The 17,329-nt window shown below is 38.9% G+C and overlaps 1 protein-coding gene across 3 annotated transcripts in view; it reads right to left on the bottom strand.

The window, feature by feature from the left end:
- Positions 1–17,329, bottom strand: part of LOC126356257 (protein melted) — a 235,378-nt gene that overhangs the window by 30,918 nt on the left and 187,131 nt on the right. For 2 of the 3 annotated variants that reach the window (XM_050007089.1, XM_050007093.1), the window contains 2 exons: positions 14,661–14,789; positions 14,331–14,573 (listed from right to left, as the gene is read on the bottom strand). The exons of the other annotated variant lie outside the window; for it this stretch is intronic. In XM_050007089.1, coding sequence (XP_049863046.1) covers positions 14,331–14,573; positions 14,661–14,789 — 372 coding nt within the window. The remainder of the gene's footprint in view (positions 1–14,330; positions 14,574–14,660; positions 14,790–17,329) is intronic. 3 annotated transcript variants of the gene reach the window in all.

Below are 17,329 nucleotides of genomic sequence, written 5' to 3'. Positions count from 1 at the left end.
CTTTAGGACTCCATTGGAAACACCATCAAATCCAGATGAGGTTTTATTTTTGAAAGCATATGTAATTTTCTTAATTTTGGAATGAGAAGTTGCGAATATATATTCAAATGACTGAACTTTATGAGATTTTATTTTTCAACATACTGCTATGAGTTTTCTTTTCAACTGTTTGTTTCTATAGTTTCTACTATATTTAACAAATGATTATTAAATTTAATTGCAACCTGTGACTCATCGTTTATAGCCCTTCCATTCAGTTCAATACTGATGTTGTCCTGTTCTGTGGGTGGTTGTCCTGTCTCTCGTTTCACTACATTCCATATAGGCTTAAGTCTATAGTCGAGTTACTGGTTTCTGATATTATGTGCTTGTTCCTTGATTTTTTAAATATCTTTTCTTAGTAATTTTGAGTAGTTTTTGTAATGTGCAATTACTGCAGGATCTCTACTTGTTCTTGACAACAGATACAATTCCCTTTTCCTTTTACAGGACACTCTAATCTCTCCAGTCATCCATGGTTTTTTTATATTCGTGTTTAATGTCCTTTCTGATTAGCTTATGCGGAAAGCTATTTTCAAATCATGATATGAAAATATCATGGAATAGATTAAATTTATGTTACCATTTGGTTTAGTATAAATTTCATTCCAGGTCATCTCTTGCAAACTATTTTTCCTGGAGTCATTAATAATTTTAACCGATTTCCACTGATGAGTATCTGCACTGCAAAGAACTATCTCATTTATCCTAACTAACTGTGCATCATGATCAGAGATGGCATTTTTTACTGAGCACAATGTAATTCACTTGCTTTGAACTTCACCATTTCATTATGGTCTTACCGTCTTTATCCACCTGTGTTGGAAAGTTAATTACAGAAATCAAATTGCAGAGTAAAAAAAAGTGTGTACAGATCAATTTTCCTATCAGAATCCTTTAGAAAATCTACTATGAAGGCACCACAGTTTATTAACTGCTATCTGAGAGATAGCATAGTAATGAATTCAAATTCCTCATGAAAAGTTCAAAATTTTTCAGTGGGGAACTATACACAGTTATAATTAAAAGTGAACTACTATCAAACAATAGGAACTCCAGTTTGGAATAACAACTATATAAGGAAAATGACAGACTGCTACTCGCTGCAAAGGACACATTGAGTTGCAGACAGGCGCAATGAAAAGAATATTGCACAGTTAGGTTTCGGTCAAAAACTTCTTAAGAAGAGGAAACACACACACACACACACACACACACACACACACACACACACACACACAAGCAAGCAAGCACACTTCACGCACATGACCTCCATATCTGGCAGCTCAGACCAGAATGCAACTGTCAGGTTGAACGAAATCAGCTACCTGGAAGGGGCGAAAATGGGATGGGATAGCAGTGTAAGAAGAGGGAGGGGGAGGGGGAAGAAGAGCACTGCCTTGTCGAGCAAACAGAGACTATGAAGGCATGACAAGAGTGCTACCAGGCACAGTGTTGGGAGACTGTGGGGCAAGGAGGTGCTGGCAGAGGAGGGGGGGGGGGGGGGGTAATGGAAAAGGAGAGGAGCAGAGAAGGGGAAAAGACAGGTGGGTGCATTGGAAGAGGGTGGCACACAATGAGGCTAAGGGTACATAAACAGAGAGGCTGGAAACTGTTGTTGGGTGGTGTGTGGGATCAGCAGATTAGTGTAGGTTGAGGCGAAGTTAATTTTGGGAGCAGAGAATTTGCTCTAAGTATAACTCCCATATGCACAGTTCAGGAAAGCAGATGGTGAAGACGAAGATCCAGATGGGCCGTGTTGCACACCAGCCGCTGAAATCAAGCACATTATGTTCAGCATCATGTAGTGCCACAGGGTGGTCTACTTTGCTTTTATTCTACTCCATCAGAGGCTGGGTCCCTATGAAAGCAGCCATGTCATGTATCAGCTCTGCTGCAATCATTGCATGGCTTTTTATATTGGTATGACTATGAACCAGGTGTCCTCCAGGATGAATGGCTGCCACAAAACTGTGGCCAAGAGCAAAGTAGACAACCATCTGGCACAACATACAGCTAAACGTAACATACTTGATTTCAATGGCTGCTTCACAACCCAGGCCATCTGGATCCTCCCCTGTAAGACCAGCTTCTCTGAACTGAGTTATCCTTACAATGCTTTTTCCATGCTCAAAATTATCCTGGTCTCAAACTACTATGACCTACTGCCCCACACATTTAACACAACAGCTTTCACCCTCTCTGTCCTATCACTTTCTCCCTATTCATGCCCCCACCTGAGAGGAGGCAAGCTGGGATAATTTTAGTTCCCCTCTTGTTTTGTCATCTGATTCCTTAAAATTCGTTTTGTTACTTTTAACTGATTACCATTAGCATACATGGGTATAATCTGAATTTTGATATAAGAGAAAGATTGGCCCTCAGTTTTAAAGGATATAAAACCAGATCTAATTTTGTGCTTAGTTTTAGGTATGTTATTGATTTTCTAATTTATTTTGACTATTCCTTGTTAGTATCTTTTGTTATAGGGTGAAATGAGTAATTGTTTCATAACTTAAATTCTATTGTTGACGTATAAACAAATATAAATTCTGTACTAATTATAAACATTTGGAAGACGAATCAATAGCATTCTTAAAGGATCCATTGGCTCTATTCAAAAACATGTTACAAAACCAGCCCTTCATTAATTCCAAATTAATCAACAGTTTTGTCAAAAGTATTGTTTACATAACTGTTAATTTCAGCATTCAAACAAATAATTTGGGCTAAACCTTGTAGTAGATGAAATTGTTAAAAACTCGAAATTTTTCAATGTATTAAGTTAATTTAAAGAATTAAGTTTTAATTGTAATTTACATAAATTAAACATCTAAAACTGTGAAGTTTCGGCACCTATTATTGAGAGGATATATAAGGTCCCAATTTTTGGTTACGAGACAGTCAGCCCACGGCCAAGTTTCAGCCGAGTAACCTGTGCTGGTTAGAACAACAATGCTTCAATTTAACTGTGAAATAAGTGTTAAAACAATTAGCCCACATGCAAAAACCAATGACAGTGACTGCTCCATATGTATGTGATTATCCTTCAAGATCTGTGGACCTTGTGGTTATGTTTTTACTGCTCGTAGATGTTCAACAGTAAACTATTGTAGCAGTATGCAGAGTTTTGCCTGCAAACTATTAATGAGGCTTATCGCAAGTTAAACAATAGGACACTAGCCATGTAACTGTATTATATTTGGGGGGGGGTGGGGTTGTGAACAGTGAAATTAAAGTACTATGAAAAACAAATGTGCACCTGTCGGCTACATAATTTGCAGTAGTCAACATTGGAATCCACAACCCATATTTTCAGCCAGTGTAGCAACGCAGTACGTTGACACCAAGGACAACGAAAGAAGAAAATAAAAGCATGTGGGACCACCACACACCCTCACTAAGTGCCACCATGTGCAAGTGCACCCACCCTTCCCTTCCCTTCTCCTCTCCTTTTTACCCCCCGCCCCTACTAGCTCCACCTCCCTGCCTCAACACACACACACACACACACACACACACACACACACAGTGCTCTTCTCTCCCCCTGCCTGTACCGTATTATCCCTTCCCAGCCTCCTCCAGATTGCTGCTTTCATTCGCTGCATTCTGATCCAAGTTGCCAGAGATGGTGGTCATGTGTGACTGAGGTGAGCTTCATTGTGTGAACAAATGAGTGTGTGTTTTCTATTCTTAAGACTTAAGAAGGCTTTGCTGAAAGCTAAATGTGTAACAGTCTTTTTGCTGTGCCTGTCTGCAACTCAACACGTTTTGGGAGCAGAGAATTTGCTGTAAGGATAAGGTGAGTAGCAATCCTTCTCTTTTCTTACATTGTTGAACTGTTGTTCAGTACTAAGTTGGGAGTATACACTTCTGTGTGCCGGTCACTAAAAAATTTACTTGTCTCAATGTTTTTGAATGTGTGTTCTGTCTTAACGTTCCTCCTTTTTCCATACTAGTTCTACATGTGTAAGATGCTCGAGTGTAATCTTTTATGCATAATTTTTCTACCCTTGAGGTTATGTAGTGTCCAGATAGGCACAGGATGTCTACCTTCCAAGAGCTCTCTACATTTTACAAATAGACAAGAAGCTCTTCTACATTATTACTCAATCCTACAATATTTTGGGACCAATGACCTTGCTGTTTGGTCCCCTCCCCCCAACTCCACCAACCCAGGGCTCTCCCTAATGCTGTAATTTCTGCCTTTACCCTCATTGTTCCCTGCTCTGAAAACTATGGCAACCTAAGCCTCCTTTCAAAATCTTTACAAAGATACCTTAAGTCCTCTGTCACCTGGATAAGGCTCGGACTTAGCTTCACAATACTTATGACCTGGTACCTTGTCCCTTATCTCTCCTGTACCATCTGGCATACAGACCTCCCATGGCTATGACCTAGCAGCAAGACACTTTTTCTGCCTACTATCTTTTGGAACCAACCTACACTTGTGGTTTTTTTGCTAGTCATCCACTGCAGCCTACTGTTACCTACAGCTGGATGTGGCCCTTCAGCTCCTACTTCAGTAACAAGTCAAACTGATTTGAGACTCTAAGCTCAAATGTAGATGAAGAAGTTGAAGAGCTGGTCCTTTCTCAACCATTGGTGTTCATTTCCCCCCCTCAACCACTGCTTGTTTACCAACTCCTGACAGTACCTTTTCCATTTCAACATATCTAGTTCCAATTTTGTGTGATCTAAATTCAGCCTGAAGGGCACAAACTTTGCCTTCTGTTCAGTGATTTTCTTGTCTCTTCTGCAGAGCCTACAGTTCCTGGAAGAGCCTCATTGAGTTTCCTATTCAGTTCCCCACCACAATCACCCATGCAAAATTCCAACCCACAATCAACACAAACCACTCCCTCTCTGATCATTCCTTGGCAACATCCACACTAATCATGCATTGCAATACAGATTACACACTTAAAAATAGAAGTACATCACTACACTACACTAATTTTATTTACTTATGAAATTCCTGATCTGCACCTGCAAATGTTTATCACTGATCCACATCTGTGGATATTAAAAACTTGGCTTGCACCTGCTTAAGACTGTATGTAAAGCTGTGAATAAATGGCTGGATGTTGTGAATGTCATTTGTACCAAATTTTTACATTTTTATATCCAGCAGCAGTACAAAATATTTTTGTTCCATATTTCCTTTATGGACAAAAATACTTGTATCACTAGATTATTGATTTGTCAGACCAGGACTCGAACCTGGGTTATCTGTTTATCATAAGTGGTCACCTTACCACTTTGACTATCCAAGCACGCTCCCTAGACTGAACCAAATTTCCATAGACACCTATCTATTTCTTCTCAATTAATTCATTTACCCACATTCACACATCTCGTGATTTCCATGCAGGTTTTTAGAATAAAGATAAACATTAAGTCGTGCAATACCATCCTACAAAATGACATATGAAAAATTTCCTAAACATAATTAAAGCAATTCTTTGGCCAACAGAAATATAAGAAGCTGACATGCCTATCACAAGAATTGCCAGTCTCCGACCAAATGCAGCAGACAACATCCATTGTGAGGCTTAGTAGCAACAAACGGAGCGGGCACAAGAATATGTGTTTGGCAATGCACACAGGTTGTCTCTAGTGAACGTATCTGTCAGCCCCCGATAGCTGAATGGTCTGCACGACAGAATGTCAGTCCTAAGGGCCCAGGTTCGTTTCCCGGCTGGGTTGGAGATTTTCTCTGCTGAAGGACTGGGAGTTGTGTTGTCCTAATCATCATCATCATCATTTCATCCCCATCGACACGCAAGTTGCCGAAGTGACGTCAAATCAAAAGACTTGCACCCAGCGAACGGTATACCTGATGGGAGGCCCTAGTCACACGACATTTACATTTTTTTAGTGAATGTATCTTACTATAACAGATTTTTATCTTTATCATTATATACTGATATGCTTTACAATACATTAAACACAATTTGCTGCTTCAAGCACTATTTACTAATGAAATTAGCATAATGTTTTGAATTTGTAAATAACAGAGCTGTACTGTCCTGGATCTGAAAATAATAATGTTAACAGCACACTGAAACAAATATTTTAACAAATTGGTCAAAATAGCATTACTTGTAGTTATATATGGATTTTAATAAACCAGGAAAAAGCATGCTCATGAAATGAAACATATTTCTGTGTTTCACATGAGTCAAAGAGAAAAAGAATTGTGAAATCATTGCAGTTCATGTATACTGATGAAAGATACATTCTGATGGAGAGATCTCATACTGTAGTAGCCAGAGCAACTCTTCTGTCATGGAAGATCATCAGAAAATGGCTTTATCAAAAGCGCAAAGCTAATATTTATATCCTACAAATCTGGAAATTATCATGAAGAGATGAATGGTGTTGAATTTAAACACTGCTTTTTAGATGTATTACATGATTTAGATGATGCTTGTGTGATTGTCATGAATGCCTGTTGACAAAATAAGTACAAAGAAGCAACAAAAGCAAAAACTATTTCAATCTTGGGCCGCTATACGAAAGTGGAGATGTTGGAAGAAGTCATCGGCTACAAGAGCAGTTACCAGCAATTTGAATTTGACAGCTTAACAGCAGAAATGGGCCATGAGAGTGTGATGAAAAATGTGAGAGTTCTAGTTAATGGACAGGTTGTATTCTAAAAATGCATTCAGAATGAAAAATGTGCAGAAGTTAATTCAGGAACCCATTCATGAAGTTTCTGTGGAACACTGAATTACATGCATAGACTTGGTTAAAATTTTCAGAACAATGATTTTCTGAAGAAAAGCACTAACAGACACTATGTGTGTGTAAAGGAAATGAATGTGCATAAAATTGCTGAAATAGCTGCACACCGTGAGGATGTAGCCTACAAAATGACATTCCTGCACTAACTCTGCCTCACTCGGATTGAATCACATAATAACTCTATTGGACACACCTTAACACCTTAAGACAATGGAGAATGGGTGAAAGGTACTACTATACCACGGATTAAAACACAATTAAAATCACAGAAGAGCTACACCAATGACACAGGTAAATGTGACCAGCTAACCACTTACAAAAAATGTTTGTGACCCAGTCACCATCCTAAGAGACTGAGTTTTTGGATACACTTAGTTCTTCAGAACAGGACATTTAAAAATCATTACATGTCATGTTTCGTTATCTTTTCCCTTCTCAACGTTGTCTTCCCTTTCCTATCTCTTCCCAAAAATTTATCAATATGAGGCACAACAGCAATCAGGCATACACTGCCTATGCTGGCCAGTTTGTCAATGTTACTTGTGGGAAGAAAAAACCCTCGTTTCTACTTTGCTCTGTGGTTAAAACGATGTGCAAAGGTATTCCAATAATGAAATGGACATCAGTGATACATATATTGAGAGTGAAGCATTGTTTTTGAAGAGTTCACTGCAATGTGCTTTCTGTTGATTTTGGTTATGCACTGTGCATAACATGTGCCTGACAGCATTGTTTTATAGCACAAGTTTGGCTCGACATGGACAGACATAGTTGACATCAATGTTCTGACCAAGTATCATCTAACTGCCACAAGGCAGAATCACTGTATTTTGCACCAAGGTTTCAGACTTATGACATCTGAGGTGTACAATGAGTGGGAGAACTGTGCAGAGAAGGTGGAGGAGGTGCTTTTACACTTGACCCTCCTGCTGTCACTTTCGCTACTCTGTAGCAGGGTGTTATATTACTGCTTGATAATATTTTTTTTTTTTTCGAGAAAAGAGAAATATCCATACTGAAAATGGATATGAATGGTACACACCCATACTATGAGTGAAGTACTGTTCTTGAAGAGGTCACTGCAAGTTGTTCTCTTATTGACACTAGAAGTAATTCTTGCACCATCATTCAGCATTCTGAAAATACTATCCCTGTAAGTTGAATATTTGAGCAAAACTTCAAATGACTTGATCTTCAAGTATGTTTAATTTTGTAACGGACAAAAAATGTCTAGTTAAAATGTACTTCAACACTTTCACCTGTAGTACTTACAGTTACATCTGAAGAACATCAGCTGCCTTTGAGAGTTAACTTACATCAAGAAGTACTATCACCAAGAATTGCTAATATGCCTCAAGGACAGAGTACAAGATTATGACCAGTATTTGTTCCTAAAGATTATGATCAGTATTTCTTCCTACTTTGATTTGCATTCAGGGTCACAGGAAGCTGAATAATAATGCAAAGATAGATGCAATTGTCCAATGTAACCCTTTCAGGAAGATAAGCTGATAAAATTTACTTTCCATAATGTAGGGAATGTAAAAAATTAAGGTTATCCACAGGAGACATAATGGTATTTCATTATTATCCACACACAGAATTTTGGGGAAACTAGTTTGGGGATTATGCTTGAAGTATTGCTGAAAGCACAAGTAGTATGTGGCTTCCAAGAAATCGTGCACTTTCTGAAGCAAAAAAAATGTTTTAAAGCTATCTGCATAGTATTTATGATTTTGTGTGTAATGCTTTGAGATACCTGTGAATGACCATGCGGCAATTTTCAACTAGCTGCAGTTTGCCAGAATCGTGTCAGGATTGCCAGAATCGTGTCAGGAACACATAACAAAATTCCACTGCCTTGCAGAAGGGCTGTTGATCATTGTCACGGAATAAATTACACTATCTGAAGTACCCAGAAAATATGGTCGGATGTCAATGTAACTTCGTACACCCACACACAATCAGCAGGTATGTAAATGATTAGAGTTGTAATTCTCTTTGCCAGATAGAATGGCCACCAGAGAGCATTAGTGTTGTTTCATGACCTGGTAGGGCGTCCAAGGAGTGTGAATAGAGTCAGATGTTGAGCAATCACTGAGAAGGACATGGAGACACCATGTATTTGTTTGGGACACCTGACAAAGTTTAAGAGCCTCATTTTAAGTCTATATTTGGCCAGCTGGTGGAATTGTGCAATATCCAGATTTACAAGGCATTTGGAGGTAACAGTGGCCTGATGAAATACTGCATGTGGGCAGGCATAGTTGTCATCAATGTTCTGACCGAGTATCATCTAACTGCAACAAGGCAGGATCACTGTATTTTGCACCAAGCACACTGTAACACTTTTTGCTTCCATCTGAGAATAAGCAATGGACTACTTTCAACATTCTGTGTCACACTGTACCACTGGTCAGAGACTAGCAGCAGCCGGACAAGAGAATTACTGTCCCACCAGTAGGCCGCATTCGGAGTGGTGCTGTGAATGCGAAGCATGGACTGGTGACAAATAGTGTAGCACTGTGTTGCACAATGAATTGTGGTTCTGTACTACCCGGATATAGAGTATGGCAGTGACCTGCTGAGAAGTTCCATTCTTTCAATGTTTTGGAGAGGCACAATGGTACGACTTCTTGTATCATGGTGTGGGAAGCCATAGGGTATGATTTCAGGTCACAGCTGGTGGTGACTGACAGCACAGTGTTATGTCATAGACATCCTGCATCTTCATGCATTACATCTCATGCGACAGGACAATGCTCGTCAATGTATGACACATGTCTCAATGAACTGTCTGCGTAGTTGACATACTCCAGTGACCAGCAAGATCCTCAAAACTGTCCCCGATAAAATGTGTGGGACCAGCTTGGATGTCAACACAGTCCCAGTGCCAATATCCTGGATATCAAGTATCAGTAACAACTGTTGTGTGGCAGCTTGGCTCAGGAAAGTTTAGAATGGCTTTATGACAATGTTCCCAACCAAATGAGTGCATACATCCAGGCCAGTGGGGGCACAACTAAATACTAATAAGTGGCCCATACTGCAAAGTTCTTTGCCAATTTGACTTGATTTTATTATCACTGAAATAACATCACATACCATCTAAATCTGTAAAGTTTACGTCTCCCTTCTTGGGGGTTTCACCTTTTTTGTCGGGTAGTGTACTTAGTGGTAGCCACAGAAAATTCGAAACACATACAAAAGAGAATCACTATTCTTTTGGTATATCTAAAATAAGATTCTGTTCTGTTCTTGTTACTATTGTATTAGTAAGAGTCTTCAGTGGAGACATTGTGCAGACAATCTTTCAATCATGGAGAAATTGTCTCTCTGATGTTAAGCAATGGTACATTAAAAGGATAATATTTTCTAGAAGATCACACATGAGTGTAACCAAATGGTATTAAGATCATATACCTGCAAAGATAAGAATGTCTGAGCAAGAATTAGAATGTCATTGGCAAATCACTAAGTTTTTATTTCTAATCCAGAACTTTATTTGTCTTTCCTAATTTATCTTTAGTTTCCTTTACTGCTTGCTCAATTTACAGACTGAATGTCCTTTGGCTCTCATAACTGCTTTCTGTATTTCATTTCTGCTTTAAGAATTTCAAAGAGCATACTCCACTGAACATTTTGAAGACCTTTCCCTTAATTTAAAAAATCATAAATATCTTCACTTTGTGTCTATGCTGGCTGTGATTGTGTTCTCTATGTGGTTCACAGTAATTTATACACATTTTTATTTTATAATTTATTATTCAATTTACTCCTGTGTTACCTCCATTTGATTTCGTTTTGATTACCCTTTACTCCTATTCTTTCTGCATTGCATATCACTAATTCTGCCATTTCTCTATGTTCTCTAATCTATCTTGTGGATTATGGGATCCAACACACGATGCTCTGACTCATGGAGTGGCCTCCCCCCCCCCCCCCCACCCCCTTCTCATTTTGATGATGGTATCCTCCAAGTATCCACCTGAAGAAGGGACTATTTTATCCAAGAGGATGCCATCACCATTAAACTACACTGAAGAGTCACATGTCCTCAGTTAGTAGGCTGAAGTCCCCCCCATGATTAAGGGGAGGCAAGAATGAGGAGGAGAGGGGAAATGGAGAATATTTGCAGCATAGTAGTCAAGTTATTACATAATTCATGGTTATATATTTGTAAGACTGTAGTAAAATGAGAGGGCAAAACAGTTGTTCAAAGTTGCAACTTAAAATTTTTATTGACATTCATTCCCATTCTTGAGAAACAGCTGCACAAAAGCCCTGAAAGAGGATATGTGGTGGCTGCAGTTTGTCTCTCTAATGCATCTCAGATATGCTTTGTACATTTCAGATACAAAGCCCTTACTGGCCACTCCACATCTTCACTTAAGAAAAATCCATCCAGCAGTTTGACATGGACAGATATTACAATTCATGAAGAGAAAGTATGACCCACTGCACCTCTGGAAAGTTGCACAGGTTCATTCAGCCCTTATCTCTGGGCCTCTGGACATTTTTAGTATTCCTTCAACAATCAATGAAAATTCATATGATCATACTACATGGTGCCTCCCCACAATAAGCCACCACAGTTACCAACCGGCATCTTTCCACTATGCCACTGAGGTTCTACTACGACATACTAGGTTAGTGAATAAAAGTTCATAGTGTTTTTCCATTATTTTAATAAACACAACGGATACTCATAACAGTGACTTTAGTCATCAGTAATACATTCTCCTTCACTATTTACCTGAGTCTGCAAAAGCAGGGGTAACTTTTCGATTCTGCAGCTGTAGAAATCACATGGTTTTTAAGAAAAGAAATTGTCGAGCCATGTTCGGAATGCATTTTCATCTGGAAAGGAAGTTCCTTGAACAATGTTTGATAGTGTGTGGAAAAACTGAAAATCTGAGGGCGCAGGTTCATGCAAAAAAGGTGGGTGTGGAATGACACCCCAACCGAATTCCTGTGTGGTGTTTTTGGACCATCTAGCAAAATGCAGGTGGGCATTATTATCATGGAATAGTCTCACTTCATGCAGTCTTCCTGGTTATTGTTCTTTGACTGTATCTGCAAGACGTCTCAGCTGTTGACAATAAATGTCAGCATTGAAGGTTAACCCTCAGGAAGCAATTCATTGTACATAACACTGCAGCTGTTCCACCAGATGTGTAACATTATATTTTGTGGATGAATGAAGGTCTTTGTATGGAGAGTTGCTGCCATTTTCCATCACCAGTAAAGATACTGGACAGGAATGGTCGCTATTGTTCACGAGCCAATTTATAATGAGCTAGCGAGAAGCACATATAGCCAGCCACTGGTTTCTGTGATTCTGGCTTAAGAGTATGCGATAGCCATACACCTGATTTTTGAACCTCCCCCACTGCATGTAAATGTCACACGATGGTGGAATGGTCACAATTTATCACATCTGTTTTTTCTCGAGTTCACTGATTTGGATCATTGTCGATTAATGCATGTAAACGATCTTCATCAAACCGCAAAGGTCATCCTGAACATGGAGAGTCACTAATGTCAGAACGATCTTCCTTAAATTGAGAAACCCATTTCCTTGCCATGCTCTGTTCAATGGCATCACACCATGCACAACGCAAATATTTCTGGCTGCCTCCACTGCTGTCATCCCTGTACTGAACTCAAACAGAAAAATATATCAGAAATGTTTTGATTTCTCCGCTAGGCACTCCACTTTCTGGCGTCCACAGCTCCACTCACTATCTCCAAATGACAATACATAAATTCAAATAGCACAGTGACCCACAAACAAAAAACACATGCAATAAATAAACCCATGGCCACCCAAATACCAACATGCGAAGCAAAAATGCTGCAAACTTCTGCACCAACCTAATACTTTCCACCTACATAAATTTGGGAAAAAAAAGAAAGAATTTTGTTGTACACTAGAACTGAAGTGAGACTCATCTGCGAGGAATACATTCCTTCATTCTGGATCCAATCTCAAGGATACTGATCACAACAAAGGGGCCCACCTCTACAATATTGTGGGCAATAGACACACCGCTTGATGTCTGGTGTACAAATCAATTGCTCTGAGCATGTGATACATACTCTGACAGGGAAACTGCAATTTCTTAAGTAATAGCAAACTAAATACAATTTTCTTGGAATCAGCATTACAACCCACTATGCAGCTAAGGTCAGATATTGATCCTAATGTGGAGAAGTACTTTTGATTGACCTTACGCTAGCCTACAACAAATGCTTTCTCTACCTTGAAATTGATGCCGATGACTTGAAATAACAATGTGTGGAAAACTCTACGATAATGAGACAGTGGTCTGAGTCAGACTTGCTTCAAGATGTTCACAGATTCTACACTGTGAGATAGTGTTCAAATGGCATTTTTGTGATGTTATATTGCAAAAGTTAGCAGAAGACTATACTCAGCTCACAATGCATCTGCAAACATAACACACGTCATGAGCCTAACACATATTTTTCTTACGAAAAATCAAACAAAGGAAATTCCAGGATGGAATAATGACAATATTATAAGGATATTTGCTACTCACCATAGAGCGCAGATGCTGAGTAGCAACTATCCTTTTCATAGTATTGATATCTTTTACTTCTGTTTGATAACCGAATACACTTGTAGCAGCAAAGCATACTTTCCTATATAGACAGCACAATTTTTTTGGGAGAGGGGTGGGGGCTGGAAGAGTGTCTTGGCACAGCCAGTTAAAGTAAATCCTCATCTCTTCTCTTTTCTTTCCCTCTCCTGCGATTATGATTAGTTTTTGGACATTACCTAACATATTGCTTATTTTTATGAGGCACATACATAAGTACGTGACAGTCAGTGGAGAAGAAATCCTGTCTTTAAGCTACTGTGTGTCACTGTGGCTGTGGCTGGGTGTTTTTGGGTGTCTGTACGAGAGCACTTGAACTAAAAAAAAGAATGACGGCTTGAAAATCAGTGATATTCTCTGTACAATAATGTCTGATAGAGTGCCATCATTTGCAGCTAAGGTGTTGTCTATACTCATTTTTGTTTATATGTTTCATCCATGGATTAACATTATTATAATATACAGTCAAAAACAATTTATACTTATGCATTGTTCATAAGAATCTGCAAATAGTGCTATAAAATGATGCTTATGATAACGTACAGTTACAGTTTAATTAATAGCGAGGTGGCTGACATGACAGATATCACATTCTCTAAAACGAAAAAATTTTGACTGTGCTGAGTCCTTGTAAAAATTTGCAGCTTTAACATCTCACTGTTTTTAGCACCAATAGTGAAAGTTTTGAATTCCTACACAAAAAATCAACTTGTTTTTAAGTTTCCAGAGTAATTAGGATACAGAAAATGCAATGTGTTATTTAATAAATGTACAATGGCTGAAACAGCAAACTGTGTTTAATTTGTTGTTTGTTATCACAATAATCATCTACCTCACAGCAATATCCACTTCAAGAAGAAATAAATTTAAGTCTAATCTCATAAGCAAGCAAGTCATTTAAATATAACTGCATACCGAGCCTTTGTAGGAAAGATGTGCTCCAGAAAGTGTGAAATATCGCGTCCTCCACCTTCTGAAAATTTTCCAGCGACCTTTCTTTTCTTTCAACTGTCCTTCAATAACTGGCTGGCTGTCTTGAAGGAAACCCACTGCTCTCTCTGGATGGTTGCATAGAAAACAACCCCACTGTCCTCCAGAACATTCAAATACATCAAAGAAACCACTATGCCTGAGTTCATTCAATAACGCATCTTGATCCTAGAGAAACAAAAAGTTAAATTGCCAAGCATATTTAAAATCAAGTTAGTAGAAAAATATAAGAAATAGAAAACTTTTACATTTTACCTTTGAACATGGAAAAGCAGATGTGACTAGTGTCAAAAATGTCTTATTCTCGCACTTCAGAATGTCCCAACAATTTTTCAGACTACTGACAGAAGAATCACGTGAACTGAGTGCTGAATCGGAGCGTGCCTAGAAGAAAAAAGCACATATAAATAATTACTTTCATTGTTGAACTTCTTTGTTTCTTTCATGGTGCTGTGGCATATATACACTGAAAAGCCAAAAGACTGTGACCACCTGCTTAATAGCTTGTCTGTCTGTCTTGGGAACGAACATCACTGATACTGCATATCAGGGATCTGACAGTTTGTTGGTAGGTTTGTGGAGGTAAGTGGCATTAGATGCCTATGCACAAGTCATGTAAATTGTGTAAACAATGGCCTGCTGATTAGCGTACACACTAAGGGCCAGTAGCGACTCAGATGGGTTACATAGGATTTACATCAGGCGAATTAGGTCACCAAGACATCAACATGAGTTCACTATAATGCTCATCAAACCACTGTAACACAATTCTGGCCCTAGACACAGACAATTATACTGATGAAAGATGACATCGTCACCAAAAAAGACATAAAGCATGAAGAGATGCAGGTAGTTTGCAGCTGTCAGTGTGTCTTCGATTACTACCATAGATCCCATGCAAGTGCAGGAAAATGTCTCCTACAGCACAATACTGCTCCCACCAGCCTGTTACTGTGGTGCATTGCACATTTTGAGACTCCATTCACCACGATGACAGCATTTGTGGAGACGATCGTCAACCTAATGTAGCGAAAATGTGTTTTACTCAATGAGTCAATATGTTTCCATAGATCAACAGTTGAATTCCAATGGTCCCATGCCCATTGCAATTGTAATTGACAATGTTGTTGTGTCAACATGTGAACACATAGGGACATTCAACCGTGGAACTCCATTTTCACTAAAGTATAACGAACGATGTGGTCTGAAACACTCACGCGTGCACCAGCAATTTGCTCTTTCCGCAGAGATGGCACAGATCACCCTCTACCCTACTTTACAGAGCAGATAAGCCTGCAAACCCCATGTTCTGTGAAGAGTCATGGATGTCAAACCATTTAGTGGTTTCAATGTCCTTCAATCTCTTTCTATAGGTGCTCATTACAGCTGCACGTGAATATTTGACCAGCTTCACTTTTTTTGAGATATCGTTCACAGGCTCTGCATATTAATAATCTGACATTTGTCAGAGTCATTTATCTCAGTGTATTTTCCCATTTGCAGCCCATATTTTTGCTACGGTGACCCCCATCTGTGCCTGCTCTGCTTACATACCTTTGTTATCACCTAAACTGCCTGCAATGTCACCAGGCAGCATCCAATGTTACAGTGGCTTACACAGACTGACATTTTCAGCATGTTATTTACTAGGGCCAGTTGTAAACAGAAATATTTTGTGATTCTTGAAATTTTCCCAGGGTAAAGAGTTTTCCAAAAAGTCCAAAAAGTTTTGGGATTGCAGCTAGATGACATCGAGTTCATGCCACAATGTTTCAGCTGACAACCATTCAGCCACCTTCAGGTGAGTGTTTTGCATTGGAGACTGCTAGTTCACATCAGTAACTTTGTACCAAAAATTTGTACAGAGATGCCCAAGGGCTGTGTTATGCAAGCTATGAGAAGATCCTCACATCATGGATAAGTGGAAACACCACTGTGCTGTTTCCACATGAGGTCTAAGACCACAATATTTACAGCTTGATGAGTGAATCAATGTTCCATAAGATTTATAAAGACACTACAGATAGAGAAAAAGAAAAACATCAGCATTGCTGAATTCTTCTTCCATTCTGCAAGAAGCTGAGATTAAGACCTCACAGCTCTGTTCAATTGAAGTTACATGGTCTTCCAAAGATACACAAAGGTCTTCAATTATGTCTTATTGTGTGGTGTTGTGACATACAACTTCGACATCCTGTGTCTTTACTGAGACCTTTTGTGGCGAAGTGCTAGCATCATATTTGAAGCTCTGTTGACTTTATTAATAAACTAAAGTTGCTTTGACTCAGGAAGTTGAACTTACTAGTAAGCTTTAATGTCATCTCACTCTTCACTAGGGTATGATTCAACGATTTGTTGCCACTCATCAGCAGTAAGTTCAAAGTCGATATAACAGCACTGTTTCGTCATGGTCTTTCCTCAACCTATTTTTTATTCATCAGCAAATATTTTGAGCAAATTGACAATGTTGAATGGTTGTAAGCTGCAATATTGTGGCAAGAAGTCGACGTCATCCTGCTGCAATTCCAGAAATTAATGGAATAAGAAATATTTTACTTTTTAAGAAGAGAACTTTATTTTTCAAGATTATCATTGCCACAGTTTGGGAAACTATCCCTCCACCACCTCACAATTGTTGTTAAACCTTTTCTATGACTTTTTTTTAGCTGCTGAGTGCCCAAGTGTTTAGCATGAATCGTTCCTCCTTGCATTGCAACGATAAATTTTCAAATTATCCTTCAGTTTGCAAAAACCTGAAATATGCTAGATGTTAGGTCCAGCCTGTTATTGGCATCAGTCAAGCAGGTTGCATCCTAAATCAGTACAAAAGCATGAAGTATCAAGGGAGAAAAATAATTTGTCTTTTCATCATGAAGTGTTGCAACATAGCCCCATTTGACAATTGTGGCTCAGTTGTTTGACAT

This window comes from Schistocerca gregaria, chromosome 3 (assembly GCF_023897955.1).
Source record: "Schistocerca gregaria isolate iqSchGreg1 chromosome 3, iqSchGreg1.2, whole genome shotgun sequence".
In the NCBI taxonomy this organism is placed as follows: Eukaryota; Metazoa; Arthropoda; class Insecta; order Orthoptera; family Acrididae; genus Schistocerca; species Schistocerca gregaria.
The sequence above is the reverse complement of the archived record's forward strand: the minus strand, read 5'-3'. Positions and strand labels throughout refer to the sequence as shown.